General features: G+C 42.5%; 1 protein-coding gene across 10 annotated transcripts in view; it reads left to right on the plus strand.

Annotated features, from left to right (window-relative positions):
• Nucleotides 1-789: 789 nt before the first annotated feature.
• ITPR1 (inositol 1,4,5-trisphosphate receptor type 1) overlaps nucleotides 790-24883 on the plus strand; it is a 319907-nt gene continuing 295813 nt past the window's right edge. For all 10 annotated transcript variants that reach the window (XM_041762303.1, XM_041762302.1, XM_041762300.1 and 7 more), the window contains exons 1-3: nucleotides 790-1039; nucleotides 1833-1903; nucleotides 23631-23738. In XM_041762303.1, the coding sequence (XP_041618237.1) occupies nucleotides 23647-23738 (92 nt within the window). In that variant the 5' untranslated portion in view covers nucleotides 790-1039; nucleotides 1833-1903; nucleotides 23631-23646. The remainder of the gene's footprint in view (nucleotides 1040-1832; nucleotides 1904-23630; nucleotides 23739-24883) is intronic.

Below are 24883 nucleotides of genomic sequence, written 5' to 3' on the forward strand. Positions count from 1 at the left end.
AGGGGCTGCTAGAAGCGGGGTCAGGACCTAGGTCGCGGTTTGAATTTGTTGCATGCCTCCCGATCTCCGCGCCCGCGAGTCCCGCACCGCACGGCTCCCCGATTTGTGCACCGGGGCGGGCGGGGGCGGGGGGGGGCTTGCGTTCCTCCACCTCCTGCGGCCCGAGGAAGGGCACCCGCAGCTCGGGGTCTCGCAAGCCGCTTGCCCGTGTCCCCGCCTGCGCGGACCGTCGCTCCCACAGTTAGTTTTCTGTGCAAAAACCCGAGCAGGGCGGAGCAGATTAAATAAAGACAACCTCGCGCCTTTAATCCTTGACCGCAAACACTGGCGTTTCTGTGCCCTGGATTTCTGAAATTCTTGGCTCAGGAACTCAAGGCGCGGGGAGGGGGGAGGAGGGTGGGTAGCAGCTCGTAAAAACTTCCCAAAGCAGAAATCCGAGCTGCTCCCCGCCCCCCTCTGCCTGAGCTACCTGGATTCCAGGCAGCTGGAAGAGGAGCGTCCCCAAGGGCCGGGGCGCCCCCCAGGGGTGGCTTTGAGCCGCCACTCCGAGCCCCGCCGGCGCTCCGCCAGCAGCCGGATTCGAAGCCCGGACGCCCCGCAGGACGCCCCTCCCTGTCCCCGCGCGTTTCTATTTAGAGCCCAGCCCGGAGCCCAGGGGATTCTGGGACTCGTAGTCCTTCCCCCCAGCCCCAGGCGCCGCCACGACCCCGGGCTCGGACTACATTGCCCAGGGAGCTTCCCGGCCTATATAAGCAGTCAGGCGCCGCTTCAAAGTGCAGTAACCATGTGGATGTTCTGCTGAAGCGTTTCCTCAAGCTCGCTGGGGTGGGAGGAGAGGAGGAGGTGGTGGTGGAGGAGGAGGAGGCAGAGGGTGGAGAGAGAGAGAGAGAGAGAAAGCGCACGCACAGAGGAGGTGTGGGTGTTCCGTTTCCATCCTAACGGAACGAGCTCCCTCTTCGCGGACATGGGATTACCCAGCGGCTGCTAACCCCTCTCCTCGCCCTGCTCCCCCAAACCGGCGTGGCTCCCGGGCACCAAGGTAGCGGCTGGGGCCGGGCAGAGGGCGCGGGGAGTTGGTACTGCCCTCCCCGGGCGCCCAAGTTTTTGCCCCGCTCTCTGGGAGTTCTTGATGGATTTGCATGCACTTGCATGCGTTTGGGGGTCCTTTAACTGGGGGCATTTTTGGGGTGTTCGTTTGAGGCTGAACCAAAATCCTCGATTCCAGTGACTGGCCTTGAAGGCTACCCATTCTGGACTGGAATGGCATCCCCCCAAGTTGGAAACTGTTGCAGCAGCTGCAGGAAATGGTGTTTTCTTGCGGTGTGTGTGTGTGGGGTGGGGGGTGTCATATGTGAGTCCGCTCAAGGAAACAATCTTTAAGAAGTAGCCCTCCCTCGAGCTGCACGGTTGGGAGAGAAATGCATGGCGGGGAGGGCGGGGGGAAGGAGCAGTGGGGAGGGTTTTTAAAAAAACGGAAGAAAAGCCGGGGAGCGGTGAGGGATGAAGTGTGGACGGAGCTCAAGGCCAGTGAGGATGCGGGCTTCGGAACTTGGCCTAGGCTCTGGGAAACAAGTGCTTTGGGATTTGCACGTTCCAAGTTTTTGCGTGCCTAGTCTCACTTGTCAGTTACATACTGGGAATAAGTAAGCAAAGTTACCTGTAATCTTTGTCCAGCTGATCCCTCCAAGCTTTCCTGTCTTGTTTGGGGGAAGGGCAGGGGTGTCTCTCCAGGAAGAAGGCTAAAGAAGGTGGCAGTTTGCAATTTGAAACATTGCTCTTAGTGGCCCGCCTTCCTGGTCTTATACAAGTTTTCTTTCTTTCTAAATACTTAGGAGCTGGCTTCGGAGGAGCAGGATTCGCACAGCTGGAGTGTTTTGGCAACAGAGTGCCTGACCTCGGTCAGGTGAGTGTGAAGCCTGAGTGCTGTAGTCAGTAATGACTTTTTGTTTTAAGTGTATTTTATGTCCTCTCTAAAGAGCCATGGAGATTAGGAGCAGAAAAGAAAAGCAAACTCCAAGGCTTAGTGTCCAAAATTTGTCACTGCTTTCTGTGAGAGCTTTAGGGAGCATTTGAGAACCAGAGGGCAGTCCTGCCGAGCTAGCACTTTTGGCCCAGGCTCAGACTTAAAGCAGCCTGAACATTTATGAGAGGAGGGGGGAAAACCCATTAGATGGAGCGATAAAAGAAATGCCAATTGGTGCCTGGCAGTGTGCTGATGATTTGAATTCAGAAGGATGCAGTACATTTCATCTGTCAAGATACGTAAGCAAAAATTAACTGCCTCTTTCAAAAATAGTCACTTTTTTCTTGCTGTAATGTGTGTTTAATCAGAGTAGGTTGGATTGCAAGAAATGAAAGTGGTTGCTGGCAATTTGAAAGAATTAGTACTTTAAAAAGGGAAGTTCTTGAAGTGTGAGAGAGTGGCATCCAGTCCTTGACTTGAAGCTGCCTGAATGTCAAGGAATCTGATGAGTCCCTCTTGTTTGGGTGCTTATTGTGGGATATGAGTTGAGGGCAGCATTTATTTGTAAAGACAAGCAGCTCCTGTCCTTACCCACCCCCCCCTCCATGATCAGACTCTACACCATAAGAAAGGGAGGTTTTAACAGCTGCATATATATCCCCATTGCTGCAGATTTGGCCGTCACAAGTTTTTTCTTCCAAAAAGGCCAGGAGGAACAGGGTAGACAACAGAATAACATGGTGGAGGACCAGCTCTTTGTAACTTCTTTAACCTTCTAAATATTTAGCTGTTCCTGGGTTACAATCTTTGGGCTTTTTAAATTAGAAAATAAAAGGCAGACACTTCATTATAGTAGTATAGTGCTTTTGTTTCCTGTTGATAAGATCCTTAGGAGTGCTGGTGGAGTGGGAACCATTTGGATGTGTGGGGTATAGTTCATTCTTGGAGTTCTGTTGACTTTCAAGGCTACCTGGGCACTCAAAAGGCCAAGGAAAGGGTTAAGTTCCCCTTTTTTGAGTAAGCTACAGACCAGGAGAAACTGATCCATAGACTCTTCTCCAACTTGTTGCTAAAAATAATACTGACACATTAAATCCTTGTAAGCCTCGTCCAGAGCCAGATATCACAGAAACCGTGAGTCAGGTATAGGTGAAGAAGCTGAGGAGTAGAGAGAATGAGAACACTTGTGTAGTAGCCAGTGCACAGTGGAAGCAAGGAATATAACGCCAGGTTGTGGGACTGTCCTGTGTTCCACAGACACATTTAAGTTGGGAAGAAGTGAAGGGAGAAGCCAGGAAAAATGATAAACTTATTTCGGTTAATGACATAAATCTTACTTATGTCCCACCAGTGGTGAATGGGTAATAATACTTACCTTGACTTAAGGGAAACGATGTGGCTGTAGATGGAGGGATAAGAGTGTGGCTATTTGAGGAGGTATCAGATGTCATACTGATTTTGTTTTAGAAAGTTGTAAAAGCTATATGCTGAAAGCCTGAATGAGGAGAGTAAACGAAATCAAACCACACCACGAGGAACGTTGTCTAAGTTCAGCACTAGGTTCATGTCATAACTGAAATCCATCTTGATCATCTACATCAAGGCATCTGAGCAGGTTAAAAGAATCCGGTATTTCTCAGTCTGAATAATTTGATGGCTTAAGTTGCAGTGAGTCTAAACTGTGAAGTATCGGTATCTTTTCATATACTCTTCAGTTTGGTTTGTGGCCAGTTGTGCAGAACACTTTTTCATTTCTTTTTTCCTTGTGTGTGCAAGCATGTGTGTATGTGTGTTTTGAAAGTACAGTCTGTTCTTTAAATAATTCAAATCAGAACAGAATATACTATCAAGATTTCCCTCTGAGCAGGCAGGGAAAGTTCTTCATGCTCTAAATGAGTTACTCCTGGCCTCCACTTTGAGGAAATTGTTGAGGGTTGACAATAGTACTATCCACTTTTAAATAAAGTGGTTGCCTTTTGGAGGGAATTGGGATCTTTTCTTTAGGAATGACAGATGAAATGGTTGCTTAGAAGAAAGGAAAGATGAAACCAACGAAATAAATCTCTTGCCTTTTTTCCTCAAAATATTTTTTTGAGGGAAAAGTGGAGAAGACCAGCATATTAGAGATACAAAGAAATGAAACTTCTAATCCAATGGTATACAACTAGCTGACTTCTAGACAAAGTCGCATGGCTTTGTAGCTCATTTATCTCAGGGAAATTCTGATTTCTTGACAAGCAGCTGTTAAATAACAAACCAAAATGAAACAACAAACACCAAATATGAACAAGAGAAAACAACAACAAAAAAGTAAACATAGGCCTGAAGTTAGGTTTCTAGGTCAAGCTGTCCTTGGACACATCTAATTAAGGAGTCTACACAAGGCCAATGTCCCATCTTGTTTACTGTTGGTTTGATCTTTTAAAATAAAACACATTGCGTTTTCAGGCTCTTTATTAACTGGAAATGCACACAATTTTTTAGTTTACTTTTGCTGTTTTAAGCTTTTACAGTGCTCTTTTGATGAAATCAGTTAAGGCTTGAAGTCAATGGCATGAATGACATAATTTTTATGATTCTGACCAATTTTTATAGTGTCTCTGATACTGAGTTTATTGCTAATGAGCTTGAGCTGAAAATACCACTAAAACCATTGTCTATGGAGCTGTTCCTCCTATTGAACTATGGCTGTGGTCTTCCCTCAGCTGGCACAGTTTAAGACATTTGATGTGATAAAGCTCTTTATGTATTTCTAATACCTCCTAAAGTTGATATTCTCCCAAGTGTTTGTTCCTACATTCAACGAATTCCTTGAGCATCTACTATGTATTGGGATATATTCTAAGTGCTGGGTATACAATAATGAAAGTCCTGTTCCCAAGAGACTTAAATCCTAGTTGGGGGGAAGCAGACATTATAAATAAGCAAATATTATTGTATAACAGAGCTATAGAGAAAAAGAAAGCCAAGTAAAGGGGAACAGGAAATAACAAATGTTGGTGAGAATCTGGAGAAATTGGAACTCCTGTGTACTGTTGGTGGGAAAGTAAAAAGGAGCAGTCACTGCAGAAGACAGTATGGCAATTCCTCAGAAAATTTAAGCAATTACCAAATGATCCACCAATTCCACTTCAGGGTATATAACCCAGAGAATTGAAAGCAGGAACTCAACAGATATTTGTGCATTCGTGTTCCTAGCAGCATTATTTACAGTACCCAAAATGTGGAAACAACCCAAGTCTCCACTGACCAATGAATGGATAAACCAAAAGTGGTATATCCATATAATGGAATATTATTTGGCCATAAAAAGGAATGCAATTGTTTTACACGTTACAAGATGAGTGAAGGTTGAAAACATGCTAAGTTAAATAAGGCATACATAAAAGAGACAAGTAGAATGGTGCTTGCCAGGGGCTGGGGGAATATGGAGTTTGTTTAATGGATACAGAGTTTCATTTGGGGAAGATGAAAAAATTCTGGAAAGGGATGGTTATATTAGTTGCACAACTCTGTGAATGAACTTAATGCTACTGAATTTTACACTTAAAAAGGATTAATATGGTAAATTTTATGTTGTGTCTGTGTATTTTACCACAGTAAAAAATGGCAATAAAATAATGTGAAGGGTATAAAGGAGTATTCAGGTGGGGATCTGGAATCAGAGAAGGGATCTCTAATAATCTTTGCATTTGAGCAGAGAGCTGAAGGAAGTGAGAGGCTAATTGTATCTGGCCAAGAGGGACATTCCAAAGGGCAAGAGCAGAAGGTGGAGAGGCCCTGAGATGGGAGCAGGTGCAGCACGTTAGGGAAAGGCCAGGGGGCCAGGTTGGTTGCAGCTGAGGGAGAGTGCTAGACATTCAGGTGAGAGGGGGGGTCAGGGTCAGATCCTGCAAGAGCCCAGTTTTTGCAGGTGAGCCATAATTTATTTCTCTAAAGGTTTCTTAACTTTCTCTAAAGGTTTCTTAACTTTCTCAGAACTCTTAGTGTGGTTCTCAACATCCCTGAGCTGCGTTGTCCTTTCTGAAGAGACTAGTGAGGCTGGCAAGATCACATACCATATTGGAACTTGATATCGGGTGAGGGTAGAGGGTCAAACCCAGATTTCTAGATTGGTTAATCACATGACTGACCTGGGATTTTAATCCACTTTAGTAGGAAGGGAATATTCTTTGATGAATAAATGAACCTGCAGTTGGTTTGAGTAAGGAATTTTAAGAACTTAATGATATTCTTGGTGGTTTTTCTTCAACACAAACTTTGTGCACTTTGCTACTGCCCACCCCTTCCTGTCTGTCAGGTCTTATTTCACAGAATTACACAAGGGGAATTCATGCTTGGCTGTCTAGCATGATCCTTGGGGAATACGAAGTTCCACCTAAGTGATTCTCTCTGATAAGTGAAGTGCACCCCTTCGTGTGTACACATTTATAATGTACATACATGTTGTTACTTATTGCATAAGATAAACATATTCAACTAAACAATAGGAAATAAAGATAGGTGACAAAACCAACCCTACCATCCAAGATGAAGGGTTCAGACCCCTCTCATGTATACATATGTAAAAATTATGTGTATATTTAAATTTCATAAAAAAAGACTCATGCAGTACTTCAAGTTTGGTACCTTGCTTATTGCACTCTATCCTGAACCTCTGTTCTGGTTACTAAATAGACATCTGTGTCTTCATTTTTCTGTACCTTTGATGGACTGCATTTGAGTGGTGATGTGTAGAATCAGTAGGGTAAAAAAAAAAATTATCAGGGGCACCGGTTGGCTCAGTGATTGAGTGGCTGCTTTGGCTCAGGTCATGATCCTAGGGTCCTGGGATTGAGTCCCACATCGGGCTCCCACAGGGAGCCTGCTTCTCCCTCTGCCTGTGTCTCTGCCTCTCTTTCACTTGGTCTCTCATGAATACATAAATGAAGTCTTTAAAAAAAAATTGTCATTCAGCTTTCATCACCCATCTTGGAATCCAAGTCTTCTCATTCAATTTATACTGTTTTTTAAAGAAAACTGGGTGGAATGGAAGGTAAAGCACTATTCAGATTTAGCTATCACAGGGATAAAGCCTAGTAATCATTCATTTCAATACAGAATTTCTTATTTCTTCTTCAGAGTAGCTTAATTCTGTGGGGTAGGTAGGGCCAGGCACTCTTTTCTGTTTGCACTTAAAAGGAAAACTTCACGGCAGAAAATTAGAAATACATATAATAGAACTTAGTATAATGAACTGGTCTTTACTCATCACCTACCCCACACAGTTATTAATCCATGACCATTATGCTTTTCCCTGTATTCTGATACACCTTCTCCTTCTGTCTTTGGTGAGTTGGAAACAAATCCCAGGCATACCAGTTCAATCTGTCTTTTAGTATGTATCTCTAGTATTGGGATTAAAAAAAATGATAATCTTATTCATCTCAAGGGAAAAAAAACAAATTTTTAATTGAGTCTATATTCTCACTTCCTTCCAACATGTGTAAATGCATGCATACACATGCATACAATATCATATATATATATATATACTTAAAATAATATATATGCATATTTTAGGGTTTGAATTGGGATGCAAATAAGGTCAATATATTACAGATGGTTGTTATGTTGTCTTTTTTTTTTAATATTTTATTTATTTGAGAGAGAGAGTGTGTGTGCATGCGAGCACAAGCAAGGGTGAGGGGCAGAGGTTCCCTGCTTAGCAGGGAGCCCAATGTGGGGCTTGATCCCAGAACCCAGGGATCATGACCTAAGCCCAAGGAAGATGCTTAACTGACTGAGCCACCGAGGTGCCCCTGATTGATATTTCTTTTAATTTGTATAGTTTCCTTACATCTCTTTTTTCCCCTGTGCATTTAATGGTTGTTCCTGAAATAACTGGGTGATCTATTTTCCCACAATTGAGATATTGCTCACTGCGTCAGTGTGGTATAGTTGAACATGTGCTTCTGTTCCCTGTATATATCCTATCTGGTTGTTTAATGTAGAGGCTCGATCAGAATCAGGGTTTTTTTTTGTTTTTTGTTTTTTTTGTTTTTTTCTTTAGAGAAGGGCATTTCTATTTTTTTGAACTTTATTCAGGAAAGTGTATGATATGTCTGGGTATGTCATCTTGTGATGTTAGCAACCAATGATGCTCATTGCCATAATCCATTAGTTCATTTGGATTTGTAAAACTCCTATTTTTCTTTTTTCATTCATTAGCTGAACTATTTTATGAAAAAATTCCCTCCACTAAGTTTTTTTTTCCCTTGGGGTGTATAGTTAATGTAAGAAAGACAGAATCTGTACTTGAATTTCTTTCTGTATTTTACTAGTTTTCAAAAATGAGTTGATTCCCTACCATGATATGTGGCAGCAGTTCTCAACGCAGTGATACTGGGCAGTATCTGGGACATATTTGGTGGTTACAACTAGGGAGAGGGTGCTACTGGCATCCAATGGATAAAGGCTGGGGATGCTGATAAATAGATCACTTAGCCCTGCCATAATACAGAATTCTCCATTTCACAGTAACAGCTGTGCTACTGATGAGAAACCCTTGTACTAAGATGACCATTTGGTGTGAGGTTTTTTTGGTTAGTATCTTTATGAACTGATGGATTTAACATATTTTATGTTTCTCTTTAGCTATTTTTCTTGATCTAAGTGCCCATTTTTGCTCAGCAAGAGAGAGGTTATTCAAATTGGTTAAAAAACCACAACCCTAGTAGTCTTTGATAGCTTTCTTGCTTTTGATATAAGAGGATGTTCTGGGCTCATATTCTATATTTCTAGTCCCAGACCTGGAATCAGCCTTTTCTCCAAGGAGCCATAGTTCTTTTGAGTGGCAATGGTGTTTGGAGATCTCTCCTCAGGATCAGATAGGTATTCTTATTCTCCTCATACAGGTCAGAAAACGAATCAAAATGAAAACCTGAAACCTGAATGCTTTCAGTGAAAGTATTTCCAAAATACAGTCAACACATCTTTACATCTTTGCCTTTTTAAAAGGGATTCTGAACGTACTCAAAACTTTTCACTTGGGTATCAGTTATAGCCTTAGTATACTGCTACTAAAATACAGTAGTACTCCCCATATAAACAGGAATGTTATTCATGTTCTGCCTCCGTGTCTTTCATACTGTATGGCAACCCATTATGAGGTCCTGAAATCAGTTAGTGGGCCTCCCTCATCAATTTTTAATGAAGTGGAGTGGAATAGAAAACATCAAAGTGGATACTTGGAAGGAACTGTTGTACATTGTAACAAACTCTCCCACCCGGCATTTGCAGTCTCTCTCCATATATCAGTGGACGCTGGGTTGTAAGTTTAGTGCATTTCTTACTGTGGGTTGCAGTCCAAAGTTTGAGAAACATTGTTTTTACATCTTTATTCCTCCAATTGTGATCACCAGACTAGCATTCTTGGCTTCAAGAGTGAGCTTGTTCGAAGGGTAGACTCTCAGGCCCCACCCCAGACTCACTGAATCAGAACCTGTGTTTTAGCAGAATCCCCATGGGATTCATGCACACTCAAAAGTATGAGAATCTCTCTACTGACCCTCCTGTGTTTTTTCAGTATTTGTCTTATTTTTATGGTTATTTTTTCCTGGCTGGCTCTCACCTGTCGAAACTGACCTTTGTACTTGCCCCTAGCAGGCTTTTCATTTTCAGTGAAGTGGAAAGATAGGCTAAATCACCCACTGAAGGTGAGCATATAGGCCTGGTAGGGACTCTCTGTGACAAAAATGGGAACTTTTATGCTTTCATGTGGGCACGCTTTTATTGGCAGTATCAGATAGACGTAGAAACCAAACAGTACATGTAAAACCTGCTTGAGGTTGGGAAGTCACAGCTATGAGCAAGACTGCACTTTAACGTGCTGTTGTCAGACACTTTGAGCAACTTAGGTTTTATCATGTTTTATGACCCGTTGGATTAGCAGAACTCGCAGACTGCTTGGTCTAATGGTGCTCATCAGAAATAAATGAATGTAAGAAAAAACATCACTAAGAAAAAACATCACTAACCTCCATACTCTTTGCTGTTTGTTTGCATTACAGAAGGAGCTTTGTCTGGGAAGTGATTTTGTTTTGCAAAACAAGCAGTTTCAAAACTTTACCATGCACTTGTTTCTGAATAGAAAAAGCTGATACGACACCTAGACATAGAGACATTCATGTATTTTGCCTTGGTGTGTCTTTGTGTTTGACCCCGTTTCTGTGCCTTTGCCCACGTGCTTTCTGCCTGCTGTCCCCATCCCTACCCTGTCTTTATCCACCTTGCCAGATACTTCTTTTCCCAACCCGAATGCTTCCTTCCTCTTCTAGAAACTCTTTTCTGGTCTTTTGAAAATCATTGTGATTTGAAATTCCACAGAACTTTATATCTATTTTCCTTATGGGCTTTGTTGATTTTTAACCTACAAATGTACCAGAGAGTTGTGTCCACAAACTGTTGAATGAAGTTTTTAATCTCCATGTTTTATCTCCCATTGAAGGATGGAGGCTGTTTGTCAGAAGAATCTAATTTTTTGTACACTTATCCTAATTAAATATTTCTCAAATTGGTGGTTTGCTTTGAAAAGCCCCTTTTGCCATGGAGAGCAGAGAGAGGGCCATGTGGAAATGTATTACACAGCTCCTTTTGCTAGCTTGGGCCATGTTGCTCATAACAGTTCTTTGGGGCACGAGGCATGAGAATTTGTTGTATGTTAGTAAAAGGGAGTGGAGGTAAAAATCAGGTAGTGAAACAAAGCTCCTCTCAGGTTGTAATGGTATTGCCCTGCCGAACCACAGGATGGGGACTCCGGACGACTGAGTGTTGACTGCCTCTTGGGTATGGGCAAAACATGTCACATCTGTGCTTCTGTTTCCTCTGCTGTAGAATAGGTATAAAAATACCTGCTTTGGGTTATTGCTGCCAAGTTGTAGAATAATAAATGCTTGCAAGAAATCTTAGAGGTTAAAACAAAACAAAACAAAGCCTCTGTCCTAGAGGAGTAGTTCTCAAGCAGTGGGTGATTTTGCCCTGTAAGGACTTTAGGCAGTATCTGGAGACTTTTTTTGTCGAGGGAGAGTGTGTACTCCTATCATCTAGTATAGGTAGAGGTCAGGGATGCTGCTAAACATCCTACAATACACCGGGTGTGTCCTCCACAACAAGGAATTGTCTGCCCCCAAATGTTAATAGCCATGAGGTTGAGAAACCCTGTCCTAGAGTGATTTTCCTCAGACTGAGGCTTTTCTCTCTCTCTGAGGATGTTAACCTAATTTGATTTGCTAGTTGTTTGTGTGTGTGTGTGTGTGTGTGTGTGTGTGTGTGTGGTTCAGGTTGTAGATAGAGGGGTGTCTCTTCAGGCTGGGGCTGACTTCAACTTTTTAATAAAATAAATACCACTCCCCCTCATGCCCCAAGTACTGGCTTTGGTTTCTGGAGCCCTGTAGTCTGTTAGTTTTGACCAGTACATACATGGTTGTGTGGCCTACAAGTAGTCACTCAGGTTTTTTGTTTTTGTTGTTTGCTTTTTCCACCTATAAAATGAGGAATTTTGGCTAGATAATCTCTACCCACCAAATAGAAAATTTTCTGACTGCCAACTTTGAACTTTTGATTAGCTTCTCTTATGTTGGCCTTGAAGAATAGGAAACATGAGAGCACACATCAAAATTAACATCTTTTCTGAAAAATAACCATGTAGATAATGTACCTGTTTGGAGAATAGGGTATTTAGTAGGCATGTTTGTGAAAAGGCAAGTAGGTTTCTCTTTGTGGATGTGTGTGTTTTTCTCTTGTGTGTCTAGTGAGCAACATTTAAACTAGAGAATTGCTTTGAACAATAGGTTTACAATCACTACTTCTGAGATTGTCATAGAGGGCCCTGCTTAAAGTTGAAACTTTTGAGTTGGTGACTTCCTTTGGGACTGCCTGAAAACGAAAGCAGAATGCAATTTTCTATCCTCCGAGAGAAGTGCTTTTTGCAGTAGAATAAATTATCCCTTGATGGGGACACACTGCATTTCTGAGGACAGTCTGATCAGCCTCTAATTGAACAAGAAGGCAAGGAGGGGGCTGTATGTAAATATGTATGGTGGGTGGTAGGGGGAAGCCTCAGGCTGGGTGGCCAACTCAAAAATATTGTGTTGCTCATCCTCGTTTCACAATAAAGATGGTATCGTCAAGAGTCTTTGCTCAAAGGAAGTCCCAAAATTAACCATGAGAGTACCCAGTCACAGAAGCAGAGACGATTGTAAAGAGAACCTTTTTCCTTGTCTTGGAAGAGTCAACTGTAAATGTGGTAGGTTTTCTCTTCCCTGTATTCAGAGCCATATTACCATATATGTACCTGGGTGAGGGCATCTTAAGGAGGCTTGTGCTCCTCTAGAAGGAGTGTCCTTGGCATCCAGCCAGGAGATCGATCAAATGCAGGCAACTCTTCCTTTTTCTGTGCACATTCTTGTTTTCCCTCTCAAAAGTCTTGTGGTTTGCCTGCCTTTGCCCTCTGGGGGCTGCTTGACCTGAAAGTGAAGTGCTGCTGCTTTTTTGTGTTGGTGGCAGCCGTGGCCCCCAGGTCTAATCCACATTTCTGGGGGACCAGCTGCTGATGGCCTCCTGAATCTCCCAGCGCTTTTAAGTCTCCGTGCATGAGCCGTCTCTTTGCTGCCTAGCTTTTAAAGGAAGCCTTTTGATTTTTTTCTTTTTATACAATCATTTTTTAAAGCAAGCAACAATAAAACCAGCGCTAACTCTTTGGCAAAGTCCCTCTGTTTTTTAGGAGGTGAAGGTAATGTGAATATGCCAAGAAAGAACAGAGAAGACTGATAGATTTCTGCTGGCTACATTTTTTTTAGCAGAAGAATGACTTTTTGAGTGCACTGTGCTTTGAGGTCAAGTGGCAAAACTCACTGACTGAAGGGGAGATCCAGAGGGAGCTATGAGGTGGGATGTGGTAATTTATTTTTCACCTGGCTGTACTTTGGTGCCCTGGGAATGGTGGGCACAGTGTTCTGGAGTTGGTATTGACAAATTCAGATAAATGCATCTCATAGTGTGTCCCTTGTTTATATCCACTCATTGTGTGGACTTGCTTGTTGATAGGGTAACCCTCAACTGATTGTAAGCCTTAATAAGTTTAGTAAGAGTAGTTTATGAGAGTCGAAAATACAGCAACTTAGCATATAAGAATAATCACAACAAATAGACGTGTTTCCAGTGTTTTACTTCCTGTGTTAAGTAAGCCCATTATTTTCTTTTACACATTTAATCCTCAACACAGCCTTATGAGACAAGCTCTCACAATCCCCATTCTGCAGATGAGGAAATTGAGTTCCAGAAAGAGTTAGTAACTTGGTCAAGGTTATAAACTTCCTGTCATGCTTAGAATAAAAGGCAGAGTTTTTATCCTGATGTAGGAAGGCCCACAGGCCCTGGCTTCTCTCTTCTCTGACCTTAACCTTGCACTTTCTTCGTTTTCCCATTAATGCTCCAGACGTTGTGGCTGGCTTTCTGTTTCTTGAACTTGCCAAGTTCTTTTCTGCCGTGGGGCCTTTGTACTAGCTGTTTGCTCTGCCTAAAATGCTCTTCCGCCTGATTTTTGTGCATGACTGCCTCTGTCTTGACTTTCAGGTCTTACCTTAAATGTCTTAACTTGCACTCTCTGACCAGCCAAAAGTAAGTTGTTGCACGGTCATATCATTTAGTTTTAATTCTCTGCCTAGTACTTAACACAATCTGATTTGTCTTGTCTGTAAACAAATGATCTCTCTCCCTCACTAGAATATAGGTATCACGAGAACATGAACCTTGATTGTCGTTGTCTTTTTACTTATATTCTGCACACCTGGACTAGGGAGAGCACATAGTAGGTATTCAGTGAATGTGTCGAATAAAAAGATGATTTCAAATCAGAGGGTCTTCTCTAAAGTCCTGCATATTCTATGTTTTGTATTTTAATCCTGTTCTGTCTAGTTTTTCATATTAATGCAATATGGGTCCTAAGCACACAGCTAGTGCCAAACCAAAACTTAAAATTTGTAGTAGGATTTTTCAAACTTTTGGGTCTGAGGAACTCTTGACATACTTAGAAATTACTGAGGACCCCAAAGAACTCAGTTGATGTGAGTTATAACAGTCTGTATTTATCTCATTGGAAATGAACACTCAGACATCACAAAAAATAAGCTGATCACACATGAACACAGTAACTTTTTTTTTTAAGAGGGGGGAGCGAGAGGGGCAGAGGGAGAGGGAGAAACTTAAGCAGGCTCCGCACCCAGCACAGAGCCCAAAGTGGGGCTAGCCCTCAAGACCTGGAGATTGTGACCTGAGCTGAAACCAAGAGTTAATCTACTGAGCCACTCAGGTGCCCCAGTAACATTTTTAAAAAGAACAGTAGTTATATTTTCCAAAACAAACAAACAAAAAAAATAGAGAGTGGCATTGTTTTTACATTATTGCAAATTGCTGGAAATTGGGCTTAACAGAAGATAGCTGGAATCACATATCACATACCTGTTTCTGCCTTCAGTCTCTTGTGACATCACATGTCCTGCAGCCTCTGGAAAACTCCATTGTTATGGTTGAGAGATGGTTTGAAAGGTAAATAGTGTGTTGGCATTATTATGAAAATAGGACTTTGAAGAGCCTCTGAAAGGGTATAGGGAACCCCTAGGAGTCCCTGAGGTGTCATTGAGAGCCACTAGCTTGTAGAATAGCAAGGTACTTTGAAAGGTGGGTGGTGGCATGGAATAAGTGAGAGATGGAGAAGTTGAAGGCTTAGGTACCAGAATGCAATTGATTATCCCTAAGTCTGGATTCTGTTTAGAAATACATACATGGGGATGCATTTAAGCTGTTTCTGGAAAAAAGAAGAAAGAAAAGAAAAACTGTTTCCTATCTAAAGCACTTCCTCAATTGTAAAGGACACTGAAAACTTGGAAGCTCGTGGTACTTGTTCATCCTTTTCAGATGAGCAAGATTATACCAAGCATTCTGGAAGTTCTGCAATGGGATGGGTCATTAAAAAATAATAAAGTGAGGGTTCTTCTCCATGTCTGAGAATAGTAGCTTCAAATATAACTCCCTTTATAGCTGTTACTCTACAACCCTTACTTAGTTCTCCTTGTAGCTTTTGGACTCAGATGGTTATATTCTATAATAGAGATTAGATCGTCTCAGTGCTTTATTGGTCTCAGGTTCTGTCACAACTGGTGTTAAAGACATCAAAGTAGAAGCTGTTAAAAATAGATGAGATATTCCTTGCTAGCCAACTGTTTAAGAAAGGCAAATGATTGCAATCCAGGCCTCTGGGGAGTATTTTGAATGTCTTGAGTGATGTATGTAAGATTGTCAGAATTAATTGGGCAGTCAGACGTTGGGGAACTTGGATCTCAGGAAAGGAATGGTACACTGAGGGGCAGGTATGGCAGGGAGTCCTTAGTTCCTGACGCCAGTGCTTAGAAGGACCTAATTTAAGAAGGACCCAATGTCAGTGGGGCTTTTTCCCTCACCAGTTACAGCCCGAAGGGCCAGGTGACTTTATCTTAAAGGAGACTTGCTTCTATATGTTAATAAAAATCTTTTGGTCCAAATATTTGGGTCCCTGGCTTTGGGGTCCATTACCTGGTATAAGTAAATCTTCTGATTTCTTTCCTTGCCTGCCTAGGATTATGTGATACCTTAGGTAACTTCTTGGTTAATGAAAGTGTTCTAATTTTGTCTTATTTCAAGAGTTGCTAACTTTTAAATTCTGAATTGTGTGTAGGCGAAAGTTGAGATTTTTTTTCTTTTTAGAAAAACGACTATAATGCAATTAGTTAAGTGTGTGCAGGAGAAATAGATGGGAAAAATTACAATAAGTGAGTTTTCTGCCACGGTCAAAGCTTTTAGCAAAAAGAAGAAAAAATTCAAAATCCATCCTGATGCTTAAAATGATTATACTTCTTTTTTAGTAAGGATGTGATTTAGCCTTTCTTAACACCAAAGTGAAAGAGGTTCTAAATATTGAATTATTCCTTTGAAGACATTTCCACCTCACCCCCCCACCCCCGCCTCCCACAGGGGTCTGGTTTGATGTTAGAAGTGGAGGTGGAGTTGAGGTCTGACGGTCTTGGTGAGTTTGGGGGCCAAAGAGCAACAATACCTTGGTTGACCTGTCCAGATATCACCCACCTCCTAGGCTTAGAGAGGATTGAAACATTTCTGGGACTTGTGTTTATTTCAGTGTGTTTCCAACAGTATGGACAAAGTAAGAAGCATATATCAAGTAGAAGAATGACAAGTGATGGGCAGAGGTTAGTGAAGGCTTTGGAGGAAGAAAAGGTGAACTTTGTCATGTCAGTCTCATTCCTAAATACAAAAATGAGTATTTGGTAAGGGCCATGTTGGGCTGAGCACTCTGTGTGGATTATTTGTTTTACCCCTCACAATAAGCCTGAGAGATGGGAAAAGTTCCCTCTTCCCTTTTCTTCTCATCAGGTGACAGAGCTGAAGTTCAGAAAAGTTGGTCAGTTGCTTAAGCAGATGAGGCTGGAATTCAGACTTAGGTGTTCTCCATCTGTTTCTAGCCTTTTTGGACACACAGGGGATGGTCAGTGGGGTAGGGATACTTCCTGCCAGGGACGGAATGTAGATATTTTGTTTCTCAAGTTTCTCATAGAAATCTGTTGGAAAGGTTTAACAGGCTTCTATTCGCTCTCCTTGCTCCAACAGTATAAACCTGATTTTCATTAGTTTTAGGAAAATAATCATCTGAAAACCATTTAAATTCTTTTAGGTCACAGATAAGATGACACAATTACATTGGACCAAAATCTGCTTGTCATGTCCCAGGCACTGTCTGTTCAAGGCACTGGGATTCAGTAGGAAAGAAGAATTGTGCTGTCCTGTGCTCGTAGGCTGACAGTCTAGTGGTGAAGACCAGTAAACAAGCCAACCAGTGAAGAAGCAGTTTTTGGACAGCAATAATGCCCTAGGGTAATGAGGGTACCATGTGGAGGGGAATGTCAGGCAGCAGTTATAGCATGCCCAAAGGCACACGGCATGTTGGGGGATCTGGAGAAAGTTCATTCATCATGGCCAGAGTGTAGAAGGCAGATAGTACAGGGAGATGAGGAGGGGGAGGTAGGCAGGGACCAGACCATGAGGACTCCCAAAGAGATTTTGGAATGACATGATCTGATTTATGGTTCTAAACGATCATGCTAGGGGGAGGGGGAAGATCATGGTGGCTATATGTGTAGATCTAGGGGCAAAGAAGGATTCAGAGAAAGTCTTTATGGAGCCCAGCTGAGAAATGATCCTGGCTGAGATTTGGGTGGGGGCAGAAGAGGTGAAAAGATTTGGAGGATTCCAGAGATAGATTAAAACTTAAAATCAGTAAGATTTGATGCTCAGATTTCCTTATTTGCTAAATATTTACTTAGTACCTACCATGTGCTCGGCATTGGTGATCAGATTAAAATGATATAAAAAACAGATTTCCAGAGCAACCAATCTTGCCTTTAACTAGGACTGGGAGTGCGATAGGGATGAGTATATTCTTCAAGGGAAGAGCATCGGCAAAAGCCCTGTAGCAGGGAAAAGGAAAGGGAAGACTGGAAGTGCTGCCAGGTTTTGCAGTGGTAGAGATGACATGGGTAGGGAGAAAAAGACTGGGCAGACAGGTGAGTTCTTTCTGGTATATTGAGATGCTGTTGATATCTAGAAGCTGAATCCCAGTAGTTGATGGCTATGAGGTACAGATTTAGAAATCATATAGAAGTCACTGGAGTCAGCAGAGAGGGCAAGATGACCGGAAAGGGTGTAGAGAAGGCAAAGAGCAACACAGATTCTGAGAGAACAGATTTGGAGGACCACTACTTCTGGTTTTTGTTCTCCAAGAAGAACTCTGAATTTGTATGTTTTTATTCCCACCTTTCTTTTGAGCAGAATCAACTGTCTCTTTTCATAACACGTTGCTCAGGGAGTGGTTTCAGTGGACAGAGAACTGAAGCTGAGCCAGCAGGCAGTGTGAGGCTCAACAGAGCTGCTGTAGCCTTCACCTGCATGAGCACCTCACAAAGGCAGCAATCCCCCTTTCTCTGCCCTGCTCAAGCCACTCTGGGTGAATCCTGTTTTAAGAGGTGCATCAGTCTTGTCCGAGCAGTGGTGGCAGATGGTGTGGGTCCAGTAATAGCTTTCGTACATTGCAGGCTTACTTCCTGCAGGTGCTTTACTGAGTAGTTTATGCACGTGATCTTACTGAACCTCATGATAGCCTGCTGAGGGAGCTACTCTTCTCATCCCCATGTATGGATGGAGAAAGGTTTAGGAAAGTTACAGACTGGCCTGAAGTCCTACAATGACAAAGTGACAGAGCTGGAGTTCCCTGGCGCTCTGATTTTGGAGCCTCAACTTCTGCCAGCCCTTGGGTAGGGAATACTCTTAAGGACTGGCCATGTCAGGAACCAGGGAGGATGGTGATGCTCTGCAGACAGAGGCAAAGTCCTAAGGAGATCAGAGAGTATTCACGTTTTGAAAGGTTTCTGAGCATCAGGACACAGATCAGTAGCAAAAGTTCTGGGAGGTGGTTTTTGTGTGGGGGTGGAGGGGGTAGTGGGAGGAGACAGGAATATTTTCTTTTTAAAATTTTACTTAGTGAGAGTGTGCACAAGCAGGGGGAAGGGGCAGAAGGAGAGGGAGAAGCAGACTCGCTGATGAGTAGGGAGTCTGACACAGGGCTCGATCCCGGGACCCTGAAATCATGACCTGAGCCCAAGGCAGATGCTTAACCAGCTGAGCCACCTGAGTGCCCAACAGTAATATTTCCTAACTGGGCTCTCTGAACCTGGAACCATTGCCTTAACCATTTGAACCCTAAAGCTCTGCTGGGTTTTTAATCAGAAGTGAAGCCATCCATAGGAGACATGGTAGGGGGATTCCATTACTGGGCAAGAGATGAAATTACATGCTAGATAGGTTCTGTCCAACCTTTATGCTATGAATCTGTATATTTGGAAATACTAGAATGCACTGTGGTTGGGAATTGAGCATAATTCCATACAGTTTAGGTTTTTCTTAACAGGTGAATTAGGATAATTATTTTCCCTAAAGTAAAATATTTTGTTCATTGTTAGGATACCCACCTGACTTTTTTTTTTTTTTTTAAGATTTTATTTATTTGAGAGAGAGTGCGCGTGTGTGCACATACAGGAGTGAGGAGAGGGGCAAAGGGAGAGGGAGAAGCAAATTCCCTGCTGAATGTAGAGCCTGACTCCGGGTTCGATTCCAGGACCCTGAAATCGTGACTGGAGCCGAAGTCAGATGCTCAGCTGACTGAGCCCCCCCAGGCGCCCCTGCTTCTGACTTCATACAGAGGCTCCTTTCCTTTGTTGAGATTAAATTTTGAAGCCCTAGAATCTTCCTGAATTCTACTTCATCTCATTAAAAAATAATAAGTAGCTAGCTTTGAGGAGTAAAAGTCTACCATTCTCTGTACCAAGCACTTTTCATGCACTGTTTCATCTGTTCCTTACAACAATCCCTGTAGTTAAGTGTTACCCTCATTTTACAGATAAAGCAAAAGCAGACAGGTTTAAGTGGGCTGGAGGGCAGTGTTGGGCTAATAATAATAGCTTGCACCCAGAGAGGAGGTTGGAGCTCTGCAGCTGACCACCTGAGCCTTCTCATATATGTTGTGTGGCCAATAGCAAAGAGCCCTGGGTGTTCATATAGTGTTTGATGTCTCAGGGTTGTGCAGATGGCAGTTTGGCACTGGCTGTTTTTGCACTGGGGGGGTCGTCGGCTGTTTTTGTATTGGGGGGTCGTCAGCTGTTGTGTCGGCAACATGGGAGCACCGGGTCTAGCTGTGGGGAGTTGGCCAGCACAGATGGTCCAGATCAGATAAAGAGACAGGTTCTCCCACCCTGTTCCGAACAGGAAGTCTTCCAAAAGATTGTGCAGAGGCACATTGCTCATTAGCCAACTTTCTACCCCCTCCCCTCCAGGCTCCAGAGGCTTGTTCTTTTGACTTTCCTGGCCTTTGTTTTTCCTTCCAGGATAGCTTATGATTGCCCCAGGACTTCTCCTCCCTCTCTCCCTTATCTTCCTATTCTTCTTCCACTTAGCTAGTGGTAGGTGCTGGGAGATCTCCAAAGCTTCCCAGACAGACAAGGAGGTCTCTAGCCCATTTGTTTTTGAGGGGACTTACTGCTTTAGACCTTTGCGGAAGAACTGCATCCCCCCACCTCCTGTTTTTGGCTGTTTAAAATTGGGACCTCTGGCACATTGTCCAGTTTGGTCTTTAAAATTGGGACCTCTGGCACATTGTCCAGTTGAGGATCATTAACTGTGGAGGATGTCCTGATTTTTATTTTCGGGGAACAATGTAAAATGTGGCTAAAGTTTACTTATTTAGTGGTCTACTTAACAAACAATGTCAGGAGGAATATTAATTTCTTTTTTTCTGATTTATCACAGTGTTAGGTGCCCATGGTAGAAAAATTAGGAAATAAAATTGTGCATAACACAGGGGGCACCTGGGTGGCTCAGTCCATTAAGAGTCTGTCTTACACGCAGGTCATGATCTCAGGGTCCTGGGATGGAGCCTCCTATCGGGCTCCCTGCTTAGTGGAGATTTGGCTTCTTCCTCTGCCCCTCCCCCTGCTCATTCTCTCTCTCTCTCTGTCAAATAAATAAAATCTTAAGAAAAAAAAAAAAAAAAGAAAATTGAGTCTTCGTAATCTTATCACCAGAAAGTAAGGATGGTTGACGTTTTAGTCCATGTTCCAGGGGTCATTGATTGTTGATGAGAAGCTCTGCTTAAGAGTCAGGTAGACCCGAGTTATAACCCTCGTCTTGGGCATCTTCACCTGTGTACTCTAGTTTCCTCAACAGGAGAATGAGAATAATAGAAGTACTTGCCTTCTGAGGATTCAGTAAGAGAACTTTTGTAAAGGCCTCAGCACCTTGGGGAGCATGATGATGCTTGATGAATGTTAGTCATTGTTATTAGAAATGGTAGCACTGCAGGGCTGTGCTAGAGCAACACTGTGTCTAGACATCTTGTGTCAGTTATCAGCTGCAGGCAATATTGAGTGCATCACTCTGGAACACTGAGCTGTGTCTGCTGCTTTCCATGGAGAGCCTGGAATCTTTCAGTAAGGTAACCAGGTCATGACGAAAGTTAAGAAAACCAGGGGTCAGTCACACTGCTATTTCCTGGCCTGGTCTCTGTTGAGGCCAAATGGTCAAAAGGACAGAGTTAGTCACACTAGACAAGGCTTTCCTGACTGAGCGCATACCTGCACTCCTGTATCTAGCACTCCCCTGTGTCCTTCTGGGAGGCCAGAGTGTGAAGACACAGATTTGATGTGACCCAAATTCAAACAGAACTTGTTTTCCAGGAATCAGTCCCACACTGTACTGATGTCCTGACCCTTTATGATAAGACTTTTAAATATAAGCACATAAGGGAAATATATATATTTATTTATTTTTAAATTTTTTTTTTAAAATTTATTTATGATAGTCACATACAGAGAGAGAGGCAGAGACACAGGCAGAAGAAGCAGGCTCCATGCAGGAAGCCTGATGCGGGACTCGATCCTGGGACTCCAGGATCATGCCCTGGGCTGAAGGCAGGATCAAACCCCTGAGCCACCCAGGGATCCCGGGAAATATATTTTTTAAGAATTTATTTATTTGAGAGAGAGCAGAGCAGGGGAGAGGGGCAAAAAGAGAGGGAGAAAGCAAACTCCACTGAGCAGGGCGCCCAATGTGTGACTCAATCCCAGGACTCCGGGATCATTACCCAAGCTGAAGGCAGATGCTTAACTGACTGAGCCACCGGGTGCCTGGCACATAGGGGAATATTGATGCCCTTAGTGTTTCTCATTTGTGCAGCTTTTTTGGATGTTGTTTAAAACATTGTTTTGCCTTTAGGTATAAAATAACTAGTTAGGAAGAAATGACAAAATGATAGACTCGATTATGGAGAGTGGAACTTGGCTGGCCGATTGCCCGTCTGCACATGATTTGCGTGTCTTTCTGCACGGTCTACAGATGCTGTTTTGTTTGAGAGTGTGTTCTCCTGTGCTGTCTTTCTCTAGGTATAAGTTCAGGTTCAGTGAAATGGTCTTTCTCTTGCCAGGTCTGGGTTGTTTGGAGGGAATCATTTTTTCCTTTGTAGATTCTCGCAAACAGTGAACTGTTCATTTTCAGTTCCTTTTCAGCACCTGGCACTCCTGCTAAGTAGGAGAAATGCTTCCCTAGCTTTCCTGATGATCATTGCTGCACACTTTTAACAGAAAGAAAACTTGGCACTCAGAAAGCAATTTCAGGAGAGAATACTTTTCCACACCATTACAACTCTTCTAGCTTTGCAGGTGAATGATTTCTAGCCAGGGAACTTGAGCAAAGATATTGGAGAAGATGTTTAAGGGGTTCTGAGTTTGGATAATGATCCTAAGAAGACCTGGGTTACCTTGCACATCTATACCAGATGCCTGATAAAGCCATGGGGAATTAGCTGGGGTCCATACCAGCACACTGTCTTCCCACAAATCTGAGCTTGTTGTTTTTTTATTTTTATGTATGTGTGCGTGTACGTACGTACATACTTCAGAGGGGGGGGTGTTGAGGGGGAGAAAGAGAATTTTAAGTGGGCTCCAGACTCAACACGGAGCCTGATGCAGGGCTCAGTCTCACGACCCTGAGATCCTGACCTAAGCTGAAATAAGAGTAGGACGTTTAACTGACTGAGCCACCCAAGCACCCCTAAGCTTGTTTTTTAAATGTCAAATTAGTTTTTTATAATTGGCTCCCACTCCTCAATATTTATGGCCCTCATGAAAGTTGTTCCTATGAGTCATGTCAGTATTTTTGTTGATATTTGTGTGTGTGTGTGTGTGTGTGTGTGTGTGTGTGTGTAATGATTTCTGGGCTGTGGAGAGATTTCCTGGAACTTAAGAGCCCTTTCTAGGACTGCTCTTAACTAGCTCTGTGTATTCCTGACCAGGGTTCTTACCCGACCTGAGCTGTATTATTCTTACCTGCATTGACATGGGTTTGGACCAGGTGCTAAGATCCTTTCTCCTCCTGCAAGTGTTTGGGTGAAGGATAAGAAGGAAAGAAATTGAAATAGCATTTGGATGAAGTGGGTACAGTTGTTGAATTTTTAAAAGGCCACTAGAGCTTTGTGGTATTTGTTACTAGGTTTCCTTTTATTAATTTTGTTGCTTTGGTATCTTAGCACAGGGGCTGCCAGACCCAAGTTTTATACCAGGTGTTTCCTTCTGACTTCACATTGCCTGAGGCAGATTGAATATGTTAATGTTTCATAAGTCAGACTTTCCAACTCCTTAATCACTGCAAAGTTGTTGGCTGACTTCCCTACAGTCTTTATATTCACTATTCATTATCGAGGGTCCTCAATTTGTAGAATCGGATTTGGGTGTGGTTGTGTTAGAAACCGGCATTATTGTGGTTGGAATATCCTGAAATAAATGATATATGGAAAAAAATGTTGTTGCATATGTCCTTGCTTGGCTCATTTAAGTGCCTGCCTGTCACACACACATTTAAATTTGACTTTTAAGTAGGGCGCTTTGGAAAATTGAGCTAAGCCAACTCTCATTGACTTTTTTTCCCCTTCTGAGCATTTCTTTTCCTCTAATAATGTTGCATATTTTACTTTGTCTAGGCTTTTCGAGAAAGACATGTCTGACAAGATGTCTAGTTTCCTACATATTGGAGACATTTGTTCTCTGTACGCGGAAGGATCGACAAATGGATTTATTAGCACCTTGGGGTAAGAGCACCTGATTTCTTGTGTAGCAGGATTTCTTTAAGACCTTTTAATGCCAGCTTAAAACCTGATTTTTCTAAGATAATGTTACCATTTGACTTGGCTTTTTCAGGGGCAGTGGGAATCATAATACCAAATCTCATTTTGGCCAACTTTACCTCTGACACAAAAATACTGTTTTCTTATAAGTTCTAGAAGAGCAAAATCTCATTGATTAGGACTCTTGTCATTCAGAATTTATAATAATTTCCTATTCCTTTATAAGAGGGAAAGTGCAAAGTATATTGGATAAAATTTTAGGATTATTTTTTACAGACCCCAAAGGAGTGCTATTTAGCTTTCATAAATAACAACTCTTATTTTCAAATGCTGACTTGCTTGTCATTTAAGCAAAGACCAGAACTTCTCTGATGCTTATCTCTCTTGTTTGAAGCAGAATCTTGCCTATTTTAAATTGCTGCATGCATTTGAAAGTTACATATTGCACAAAGTTCTGTAAATCAGATTTTTGTTCTTTTGTGCTTCCTTCAATTTTTTACCCAACTTTTAGGAGAATAATACATTTTACCATGTCTTTATTTGATTATCTTCTCCCTTCTCCTCCTCCTGTTTCGAGAAGAGGAATGGAGAAGTGAAATAGCCGCAAAGACAGAAAGAAGCAGAATGGAGAATCAAGATGGTTAACTCCAGAATACACAGGAATGGTCTAGATTGTCTTTGTGTAGAAAGTAGTAGTTAGGGACGCCTGGGTGGCTCAGCAGTTTAGTGTCTGCTTTTGGCTCAGGGCATGATCCTGGAGTCCTGGGATCAAGTCCCACATTGGGCTCCCTGCATGGAACCTGCTGCTCCCTCTGCTTGTGTCTCTGCCTCTCTTTCTCTGTCTCTGTCTCTGTCTCTGTCTCTCTCTCTCTCTCTGTGTCTTTCATGAATAAATAAATAAAATATTTTTTTTTAAAAAAAAAAGGAGTAGTTAGGCCCCAGGTTGGAATTGTTGAATTTGGCAGGATCTCAAGTGAAGAGAAGGAAAGCTGACAGCTTCTCTAAGACCCTCATTCTTATAGAAGCCAGAACGTTTCTTTTAATCATAGTTATTATTTAAAGCATGCTTGTTCTCTGGTATTTGTGCATAATGAGTACTCTCAGGCTCT

This window comes from Vulpes lagopus, chromosome 7, assembly GCF_018345385.1.
Source record: "Vulpes lagopus strain Blue_001 chromosome 7, ASM1834538v1, whole genome shotgun sequence".
NCBI lineage: Eukaryota > Metazoa > Chordata > Mammalia > Carnivora > Canidae > Vulpes > Vulpes lagopus.